Source organism: Argopecten irradians, chromosome 16, assembly GCF_041381155.1.
Source record: "Argopecten irradians isolate NY chromosome 16, Ai_NY, whole genome shotgun sequence".
Taxonomy (NCBI): domain Eukaryota; kingdom Metazoa; phylum Mollusca; class Bivalvia; order Pectinida; family Pectinidae; genus Argopecten; species Argopecten irradians.
The window spans coordinates 9349741-9361751 of NC_091149.1; the positions used below are offsets into that span (position 1 = coordinate 9349741).

General features: G+C 36.1%; 2 protein-coding genes across 5 annotated transcripts in view; one reads left to right on the forward strand and one right to left on the reverse strand.

The window, feature by feature from the left end:
* The window catches only part of LOC138311006 (uncharacterized), a 55870-nt gene that overhangs the window by 27592 nt on the left and 16267 nt on the right, over positions 1 to 12011 (forward strand). The gene's annotated exons all lie outside the window — the stretch shown is intronic.
* Positions 1 to 12011, reverse strand: part of LOC138311004 (retinoic acid receptor alpha-A-like) — a 72020-nt gene that overhangs the window by 10849 nt on the left and 49160 nt on the right. For 3 of the 4 annotated variants that reach the window (XM_069252427.1, XM_069252429.1, XM_069252428.1), the window contains 3 exons: positions 2498 to 2635; positions 1758 to 1930; positions 1056 to 1197 (listed from right to left, as the gene is read on the reverse strand). In XM_069252427.1, the coding sequence (XP_069108528.1) occupies positions 1056 to 1197; positions 1758 to 1930; positions 2498 to 2635 (453 nt within the window). Of the gene's footprint in view, positions 1 to 1055; positions 1198 to 1757; positions 1931 to 2497; positions 2636 to 8925; positions 9645 to 12011 lie in introns of those variants that run through there. The other variant, XM_069252430.1, reaches the window with a different exon arrangement.

Here is a 12011-nt window from a genome sequence, read left to right on the forward strand (position 1 = left end):
ACTTCCAATGAGGGTAAGATTTCTCTGTATTACCCAGAGCAAGCATTTCCTTATGGGAGATATCTGCACTTTCATTGAGGGTAAGATTTCTCTTTTTTTACCCAGACCAAACATGTCCTCATGGGAGATATCTGCATATCCAGAGCAAGCATGTCCTCATGGAAGATATCTTCACTTCCATTCAGGGTAAGATTTCTCTGTCTTACTCAGAGCAAACATGTCCTCATGGGAGATATCTGCACTTCCAATGAGGGTAGGATTTCTCTGTCTTACTCAGAGCAAACATGTCCTCATGGGAGATATCTGCACTTCCATTGAGGGTAAGATATCTCTGTCTTACTCAGAGCAAACATGTCCTCATGGGAGATCTGTCTTACTCAGAGCAAACATGTCCTAATGGGAGATATCTGCACTTCCATTGAGGGTAAGATTTCTCTGTCTTAATCAGAGCAAACATGTCCTCATCGGAGATATCTGCACTTCCAATGAGGGTAAGATTTCTCTGTCTTACTCAGAGCAAACATGTCCTCATGGGAGATATCTGCACTTCCATTGAGGGTAAGATTTCTCTGTCTTACTCAGAGCAAACATGTCCTCATGGGAGATATCTGCACTTCCAATGAGGGTAAGACTTCTCTGTGTTACCCAGAGCAAGACATGTGTAGAATATATTCTCGTGATCAACCAGAACTTGTAAAATATGTAATATTGTCATATGTAAATAAACATTAACCTGTGCAGTACAACTGGACAAGATTGTATTGTCCATCTTTTCTTAATTATTCCGTATTTGCATATTACCAAGTTATCTGCCCTTGCGGGTAGGTATTGATTGTGATGTCATGTGTTTCAGAGGGTAATGTCACACTTTTGGGAGAAAGCAACGGTGTTGCGCTCACATAACAATAACGTCTCATTGGATACCTACCTGAAAGGGAAGTAACTCTGTTATATGCAAAGACGTAATAATCAATGAGTGATTAGGAGTCAGATTTTGTGGGGTATATATTTTTTTCAAGCTGTGTCATATATGCCAAGTCTCCTGACTCTTTTACCTTCTTTTGACATTCCTGTGGCAAAACATTTCTGAAGTCGACAGTACTGGCATCGGTTCCGCGTCACCTTATTGATGGGGCAGTTTTTATCCTTGTGGCAAGTATATTGCATATTTTTTTGTACACTTCGGCGGAAAAAACCCTGTGAAATGAACATTCAGAATGACACATTAATGTTATATATTCTACTGTATCTCACTGCCGGCAAAAACTTTTATTATTTTCAAGTAAAGAATTAAAATGTTAAATAATAAAAGATTACAATTTCTTTAAATAATATATAACGATTTTCAAAGAAATAAAGAAAAACATCAACATACACATGTTAAAAAGAAATAATAAAATAATTAGATTTCCTTCTAAAATAGTTTTGTACCATACATCCAGAATCTATATTCACATTATTCAACTTTCTCAATGGAGAAATATAAATCTTGCCAAAATGACATTTGAAAATCAATTGAAGGTACAAAGGGAGATATCTCTTACTTTGCAACTTACAAATATATTCAAGGTAACTCAAATATATAAAAGGGAGGTAATTCTGATCTTGCTGTTCAAAAGTGATAAAAATAAAGAAATAGAAGGAGACAATTCTTACTTTGCTGTTTAAAGAGTGGGGAAAATCAAATAAAGGGAGGTAATTCTTACCTGGCTGTTAAAACATAGACGAAAAATCAAGTAAAGGGAGGTTAATCTTACCTTGCAGCCCTCACAGGAGCTGACACCGTAATGGTACCCTGAAGATTTGTCGCTACACACGACGCATGGTTTGTAGACTCTCGGGGGCGGGGGAGGAGACGGAGATAGACTCGTCGTGGACATATTACTAGGACTCTGCATCTCTCCATACATCCCGGCTCCTTCAAATATGGCTGAAGCAAACATTTGCACCAATTAAATATCTTATTTAATTCGGATAACAAATTTCTTTTAATTTTGTTGACCTTTGCTCTTCACCTATAATTGTAACCTTTGCTATTTGCCTTACATAGGTAAACCTATACTATTTGAATTACATTTGTGACCTTTGATCTTTGACTTTCATTTGTGACCTTTGATGTTTGACTTACATTTGTGACCTTTGCTGTTTGACTTACATTAGTGACCTTTGCTCTTTGACTATGATTAGTGAGCTTTACTCTTTGACTTACATAACCTTTGCTCTTTGACTTACAATTGTTATATTTGCTCTTTGACTTAAATGACCTTTGTTCTTTGACTTACAATTGTTATATTTGCTCTTTGACTTACATGACCTTTGCTCTTTAACTTACAATTGTGATCTTTGCTCTTTGACTTACATGACCTTTGCCCTTTAACTTACATTTGTGATCTTTGCTCTTTGACTTACATGATCTTTATTTGCTCTTGACTTTCATGACTTTTGCTCTTTGACTTACATGACCTTTGCTCTTTGACTTACATGACCTTTGACTTACATTTGTGATGCTGCTGGTGGTGTTGAGGTAGGTAGCCCTGCTTCTGTCCGTACAGGTACTGGTCATAGGCGTTGGGCGTTAGGTAACCACTGTGGTCCATTCCGTGGTCAAGACCATATGGGCTATCGCTCATAGCACCTAGAAAACATAGCAAGGTCAAGGTTAATTAGTATTAGGATCAAGGTCGAGGTGAATTAATATTAGAATCAAGGTCAAGTAAAAATCCTTCAATATATTCTATATCCCTCTTTACACACATATCTGCTTTCTGATATCTTTCCTTGTGACTATGTGTCCACTTAACAATATCTGTAAAACAGTGTATATAATAACCTTCTTTACTAAACACCTTTGTATAATTACTTGCTTAAAAGACCAATTATCCAGCCCCAGGCAATTGTTAAAATCATGGCACATATAATATCCAATATATTGACTATGCGATAAGTGGAATCTCTGATACAGTTTGGATCGAGTTATCATTCTTTGTCCCCAATATCAACAACATGACGGCCAAATAATGGTATGAACAGACGATAATGAAAGTTCAAGCTGATGACACCATCATATTATCAAAGCAATGAAAAAATCGGCAAGAAATGAACCATAACAACACAGTTTATTTAAGCCATTTGATATTCTCCAAGTCATTTGTTTGATATTTTTACAACTGCATGTATTTATTTCAAAGGACCTTCAAAGGATGTTCATGGATATGATAACCACGACGGTAAAAGTTATATATATTTCTGTAGGAGGAAAGCAATAAATCTACATAATTAAACAAGGAGCTATCATCACATGATTGATAAACTTTGATTCATACATAACATATGAAATGATGTTTTGAGAAAGGATATTAATACAAAGCTTTTGGCAGAAAGACTCTATCATACGAAGCATACCTTTTTGCATTGCATATATCGTCATGATAAGAATCCAAATGTTAAAAAAGTTCCAAGTATAAATGTATGATATATGGTTTAAAACAAAATCAAAATGAAATTATTAATTCAAAATTATGCAAGGATTTTTTACTTATGGATTGTGTCACCATACAGGAATGGTGTTATTGTCTGAGAGAGCTTGTGTTTATGACATGATGTCCCGATTTCCTTTTGGAAGATATTGAGAAGGACCCCACTTTTTTCTACAATGCCATTCAAAGAATATTGAGGAGAAGGACCCTATTTTATCTATGAAGTACCCCATTTTGTCTAAGAATTGGAAGGACACGATTTTATCTACAAAGGACCCCAAAACACTCAGATAAACCCTGTGTCAGTGATTGTTATGATTGTAACATATCACTTAGATTTATGTAAATACCTGTACATACACATATCCTAACCCGGCCTACATGTCTATATTATAGCCGCAGAGTTGTATTTTTGACCAACAAAGAAACCATAATGTGAAAGCAACATGTTAATGGTCACATAATGGAGTTTAGAAATATTTCCGCAAAGGTTAATTGATGATCAATTAACATGTAATTATGAATTTCTTGAGGTGAAATAAATGAAATTTGAGGAAAAGAAGCAAGCAATTTGTGTCAATTCTGTTCATGCATCTATACATGTTTCTCCAATCATCTGTTTATATTAATTAAAAGTGTTAATTATAAATTAATCAAAGTAATAATCATGGAGGTGATTGATCCTATTAACAAAGGAAGGAAACTCTCCACTAGCGTTTAAAGTGGTCATTTTATGATGTTTCAGACCACTTCTGACAAGATTTGCTTTTCAAAAATATTGTTCAATCAGATGAAATTCACTGAAAAGAGAAAGAATCAAAGAAATAACAGCATCAATATATCTAATAACAAAAAATATTTTTAACTCTACCAGACACTGTATATATATATATGTTTTACCGTAAGGTGGTCGTTATAGACAGGTATGACCCTAGGGTGGTCTTTATAGACATGTTTGACCCTTTGGTGGTCTTTATAGACAGGTTTGACCCTTGGTGGTCTTTATAGTTTATAGGCATGTTTTCCCTTGGGTGGTCTTCATAGACAGGTTTGACCCTTGGGTGGTCTTTATAGACAGGTTTGACCCTTGGGTGGTCTTTATAGACAGGTTTGACCCTTGGGTGGTCTTTATAGACAGGTTTGACCCTTGGGTGGTCTTTATAGACAGGTTTGACCCTTGGGTGGTCTTTATAGACAGGTTTGACCCTTGGGTGGTCTTTATAGACAGGTTTGACCCTTGGGTGGTCTTTATAGACAGGTATGACCCTTGGGTGGTCTTTATAGACAGGTTTGAATCTTGGGTAGTCTTTATAGACAGGTTTGAACCTTGGGTAGTCTTTATATGACGGTATTTATAAGCCAAGTGATACAATAAGCACCTTTTCCTTAACAATGGACATTTCCGTGTAATTAGTCGACATTTATAAACAGGAAACCTATGTTACGTAATAATTGTATCGTTTACGAATGTCACCTTGACAGCGACACTATATCTGGATCGACGGAGCACCTGCTGCACTCGTGATAGAGATGTACATTTCATACAAAGTAGGACAAGTGTTTAATCTATTTAGATTTTTTTTTTTTTTCTGTTTCCACATCACAACTACACTTGTATTCACAAAACTTTCACATTAGCTAATCCACACATGGTTTTGCTTTAAAATAATTGTTATTAGATAAACATGCTATTAACAGTCAAAGTTATTAAAGGAAGGCCTCCTAAAATATACAATGTGTTGTGGTGTGTGGTATGTGTTTTGGGAAGCTGTAGTAAACAAAACTACACTCGTATTCACAAAACCTCAACATTGCCTAATATACACTCGTATTCACAAAACCTCAACATTGCCTAATATACACTCGTATTCACAAAACCTCAGCATTGCCCAATTTACACTGGTATTCACAAAACCTCAACATTGCCTAATATACACTCGTATTCACAAAACCTCAACATTGCCTAATTTACACTCGTATTCACAAAACCTCAACATTGCCCAATTTACACTCATATTCACCTAAACCTCAACATTGCCTAATATACACTCGTATTCACAAAACCTCAACATTGCCTAATTTACACTCGTATTCACAAAACCTCAACATTGCCTAATTTACACTTGTATTCACAAAACCTCACCATTGCCCAATTTACACTCATATTCACAAAAACTCACCATTGCCCATTTAACACTCATAGTCACAAAACCTCAACATTGCCCAATTTACACTTGTATTCACAAAACCTCACCATTGCCCAATTTACACTCATATCACAAAACCTCAACATTGCCCAATTTACACTCATAGTCACAAAACCTCAACATTGCCCAATTTACACTCGTATTCACAAAACCTCACCATTGCCCAATTTACACTCATACTCACAAAACCTCAACATTGCCTAATTTACACTCATATTCACAAAACCTCAACATTGCCCAATTTACACTCATATTCACAAAACCTCAACATTGCCTAATATATACACTCTGATTCACAAAACCTCAACATTGCCTAATTTACACTTGTATTCACAAAACCTCACCATTGCCCAATTTACACTCATATTCACAAAACCTCAACATTGCCCAATTTACACTCATATTCACAAAACCTCAACATTGCCTAATTTACACTCGTATTCACAAAACCTCAACATTGCCTAATTTACACTTGTATTCACAAAACCTCAACATTGCCTAATTTACACTCATATTCACAAAACCTCAACATTGGCTACAACGAATGGCTAATATTCAACTGTATCAATATCAAAACCCTCTCAATAGAGATAAAAGTAAAAACTATTCGAAAGAAAACTTGGACTGTTTCAATTGTTTTCATCTATTTATTTACATTTTTCATTTGCTTTTTCTTTTTTTCTTTTTTAAAAAAGGTTTTACAGTTCTTAATTAAAAATCTTTCATATCTTGCATGTAAGTCTCAGCCATATTATCATAAGTATCGGTGTAAGCAGCTCTATAGATGCAGCAGTGCATCATGACCTTGTTTTTAGACATGTAGATCTACCATACAGATAAGCTATCCTAAGTGATGCAGTCACATGATCATACTTTTGATAAATCAAACTTTTTTTAACAAACAAATGAATAATTCCTTGATAGGTATATATATATGTAATACTGGTCAATACTCGCTCTGCTATAGAAAATTTCTCTTTGGCTCGATTAGTAATCCAGAGTTCTCGAGTTTGATCCCTGGCAGAGACAGGTATTAAATTTATTGTAATTCCTGCACCCTGTTACATATATATAGCATATCATTTCAATCATATAATAAATATCCCTATCCCTATAAGTGCCCCACAATTCCCCCTTTTGAGGCCTCATTTTCACTGACCTTGACTTAAATGCAAACTGAAAATATGGAAACCAATGGGATTTTTTTAATTTGATTTCTTTTGCAAACGGATTTATGGATTACTATGTGAAATAATTTTATGAAAGGCTAATCGATATTCTGATCCAAGATCCATGAGAGACTGTAGACACTAGAAACCTTTATATTGCTACAACTCCATACATAGTTGCTGAAAACAATGAATCAGATAGAATTGTGTAAATGATTTCAATCCAGGAAATCTGTACATTAGTCTGAATCATGTCCAGTCCATACTGTGGAAGGAAATTACTCATTATCATCATCATAATATAGTTAACACTGTTAATTAGTGAGGTTTTTATTGCCTTGAAATCAATTAATTCATCTTCAAAAGTCCGAGTTTTAAAACAGGGTCTATGTTCCAAAAGGACAGGATTTAATATCACTACATAATATCACTTAGCTTTCAATAAAATTATTTAAAGATACTCCAAAGCCAACAGAGCATAGATGATACTCATTATTTGAACAATAATTGGTGTTTAATCATGTATATATGTGTCTAATTAACACAAAAAATAACAACAAATAATTTATTTTGCCGCTGATGAATGCGCAATCATTACTTCATTCCATATAGAAAACAAAAGATGCATTGATGAGGTCATAATGTGATTGAATATACTGATGTATCTGTGAATTGTAACACATCTTCTGTATGCTATTTTACATCAAACTTCTCGAAACTTTCACATTTTGGACCATTAATTAGGAGTCCATATCAGTCTTAAAAAATTCCTAAATTCGGAAAAAGAACTTCCATCATGATGAGAATTAAAGACAGCTGATTTGGACAGAAAGAATGACAGCCAAACAGTCGCTATGATCAAACTACAATATACTGTATAAGTCTCCTGCATTTATCAACCTCAATAAACAATATTTGGGTGATCGGGTGTGTAGTGGTTAAGTCACTTGCCCCGGCACGGACTTGAAAAGGTTAGGGGTCACCTACCTGATCATGTGGGTTTTTCTCCAGGCATTTCGGTTTCCACTTACACAAAGATCCCTCGCGTGCTTATATCTGGGCCATCCAGAGTGATTTGCATAAGTTATACTTTTTTTTCCGTATTCAATGTAAATATATAAAGTTTATCTATATATTAATAAATATTTGAGAGGTGGATTTGGCTCAAGATCCTACAAACAGCTAAGGTAATATAAGGATGGCCTCCCCTATATGTAAATTTAATCGTTATTGTGTGTGTGAATGTCTTTATGTTTTGGGAGGCTACTGTATATTTGTACGTGTTGTGGCTCCTTGTGATACAGAAACTCTTGCCCTTTGTATAGTGCAATCTCACTGCAGCATACTACCAAACATACCGAACAAGCACACCCACCTGGTCACATATACTGGCAATGGGTAAACCAGTCGTCTCATTCCCTTTAATAAAGGGGTGTTAGCCAGGGGGTGTTCACACCTCTTTTGTTTACTTATCTATCAATGATAAGCCAGTGCCTCACTGCCTGGTGGTTTGTAGTTATGCCTAGGGCTGACAAATTTAAGAAGTTAACCGTATGAAAAAATATATATGGATTTGCTGATATTTTGGGATGGTGGGAGGAATTATCGTAGAACATGAGTTTTCGATCGTCTCACGTCGTGTGGGATAAGTGTTCGTGGGAGAAATTGTTCAATATCGTGAGTCTTCCACTGGAAACGTGAGAGCATGGTGGCAACCCTGACTTTATATGCTAGACACTCATGCATGAGAAGAAACTACCATTTTTATAGACTATGGTGCTTCTTGATCAGCAAGGGGACAGAATTCAAAGCCTTTAATTCTCACTGGGCTAAACGCTCAGCTCAGGACAGAAAGTGATGCCGTGCCAAAGGAGACAAATTTTGGTTATAATACGAGGAAAAGATAATTGAGATCCAAAATTTAGACACCTTTTAGAAGCATGCCATGGGAGCAGCAGGTATAATATAGGGCAAGCAGATACTATTCTATAACCACCTTCCTGCTTGGCAGCAACAAGAAATTCTAAATATAGTTACCGGGTAGGTGTTAAATGATGTTCAACATGAACTTACCTTGGAAGTCGTACATCAGAGGAAACTCTTGGTAACTCATTTTGAAGGGCTTGTAGATTCCAAATACGATTTAATCATGCAGGTCAACAAATTTGTTTTAACACCTCGAGTGTCTTAATTCCATGATCCAACCATGAAAATTGATACAGTAATCCTCGAAAAGGCAGAAGAACACGACAACACAATGTGAAATTTAAAAACAATTTCGAAAGAAGAGAAATTGCCCGCTGATTTTTTTTCGATATCTTGATTCTGTCATCCAGATCCTATATAGTTACACATGGTTTGTGATCCTGTATCATAGTCTGTGATACACCAGTAATGTTCATCAATTAAAACAAACAAGTGTCAGCAGAGCTTTGTTATCTTTAAACAAACCAATGCTAATTTGTATTCCCAATAAAAAACCGACAGAAAGTCAAAATCTGTGACTTTTGATAAACCACATGTACTTTTGACGTCACTTACATATATCCCTGTCACTTAACATTTACACATGATATTCCCTGCAGGCCAGATTACATAAGAATACATGTAAAGTAGTGTGTGCATACTGACACCTTTTAGATTACTTGATTACCGGTAAACATAGTAATTCCAAGATAGCGTGTTCTACCACGGTAGTGATATATACTTGGCGTCCAGAGTTGAAGAAGATGTTACCCTGACATTCAATATGTGGTATTATGATTGCATGCACACATTAACAGGATAAGCTGCTCATGTTACACGATTACACAGGTGTATACAAGTTGACACTCACGTATGCATATGACACAGATCCAGAATAAAGATAGTGAACACACAATACACACAGGGAATTAAGGGATCCAGTGTGCACAATGTAGTGGTCAATGTAGTGGTCAGTGTCCACAACCTATTATGAAGTTGTCAGTACACTTGTGTCAACATCCTAATGCAATGGTCAGTATTGAGAACCACAGTATCCAGAACCTGCAGTGGTCAGTGTCCACAATCCACAGTGGTCAGTGTCCACAACCAAAACACAGTCGTCAGTGTCCAGAAACTGCAGTGGTCAGTGTCAAGACACCACAGTGGTCAGTGTCCACAACCAAAACACAGTCGTCAGTGTCCAGAATTACAGCAAAGTGGTTAGTGTCCAGAATTCATAGTGGTCATGATTCCACAACCGAAACACAGTGGTCAGTGTCCAGAAACTGAAGTGGTCAGTGTCAAGACACCACAGTGGTCAGTATCCACAACCAAAACACAGTGGTCAGTGTCCACAATCAAAACACAGTGGTCAGTATCAAGAATGTAAACAAGTTGTGTCTACCGCCACTAAGTACTATACTGTCAATGGTCACTCAGTCACTGACCATAGTCCAGTTTACTTATTCAGCCATGACCACACTGTCTGGGTTTTGGTCAGTATTTTGGGGCTCCATGAAGGAAACTAAAAATGTTCCTTTTCTTCACTAAATGTATATTTAAAGGTTTGATAAAACATAAAATTCATAATGAAGAAATATTTTTAAATACTTCTAAAAGAATCAAAGCATATATCACTCTGGTCATTCGAAAGGTAACAGCAACATAAGGTCAATTTATATAAAGGGACATTTAGCCACTTTAAAGGAAAGTTGGAGTAGATAAAAGCAATAGTTTTTGATATGGGGATGTGATATTGGAAAGCTATTTCCTATAGATATCTTAAAGCCGCTACCGGTGCACCCAAACTTACAATTGGGTCACTTTAAAGAGGTTGACAGTGTTAAATAGGTTTTTTTAATAAGGGAAAGTTTGTCACTTTAAAGAGGTGATGTTGCCAAGAGGTTAATCCCTACTAAAGATACAGAGAGATTACATTACATTACAGAGAGAGGTGACATTTATGTTGATAACTTATCTCCTAGAAAGATATCTTTTGGTCACTGTAAAGATGTGACAGTATTTTGAGGTTTTTTCCTATTAAGCTAAATTGTGTCACTTTAAAGACTGGACAGGTGATTTCCTATCAGAGAGATTTGGTAACTTTACAGAGGTTCCAGTACCAAGATGTTTATTCCTACTAGAGAGATTTGGTCACTTTATATAGGTGTCAGGACTTGAGGTTTATTCCTATTAGAGAGATTTGGTCACTTTATAGAGGTGTCAGGACTAGAGGTTTATTCCTATTAGAGATATTTGGTCACTTTATAGAGGTGTCAGGACTAGAGGTTTATTCCTATTAGAGATATTTGGTCACTTTATAGAGGTGTCAGGACTAGAGGTTTATTCCTATTAGAGAGATTTGGTCACTTTATAGAGGTGTCAGGACTAGAGGTTTATTCCTATTAGAGAGATTTGGTCTCTTTATAGAGGTGTCAGGACTTGAGGTTTATTCCTATTAGAGATATTTGGTCACTTTATACAGGTGTCAGGACTAGAGGTTTATTCCTATTAGAGAGATTTGGTCACTTTATACAGGTGTCAGGACTAGAGGTTTATTCCTATTAGAGAGATTTGGTCACTTTATATAGGTGTCAGGACTAGAGGTTTATTGCTATTAGAGAGATTTGATCACTTTATACAGGTTCCAGTACCAAGAGGTTTATTCCTATCAGGGAGATTTGTTCCCTTTATAGAGGTGTCAATGCCAAGAGGTTATTTCATACTTGGAGACACAGAGGGAGGGATTTGATCACTCTATCTATAGAGGTGACCATATGAAGACAAATTCTGTCATTAGAAATCCTGTACAGAAATAGAAATTATTCCTGAAATTATATGGTCAGTTTATCAAACAGAACACTTTTAAAGCTCACAAAATGACCTTTGTAAAGGTTGACGGCCATGTTTTCACTTTGGTAATGACCATTCCCTTTGAGGGCCTCACATCTACTTAAATATTTAGCACAGACTTGGTCAGTTCCACTGACCAGTCACCTGTTTGGTCATTACCTGTGCTTCTGGCTGGACACTGTGAATGACCTATGATGTAAGACTGGTCAAATGACCACAGACTGACCAGCCAAGGGACCCTTAGGCTGTCTGATCTGGTTCCATTACATAACAACACCACATAATGTTATTTAATTGTCGGTACCATTTGGCTATGACCATCTGAAAAACTATTTTTTCAA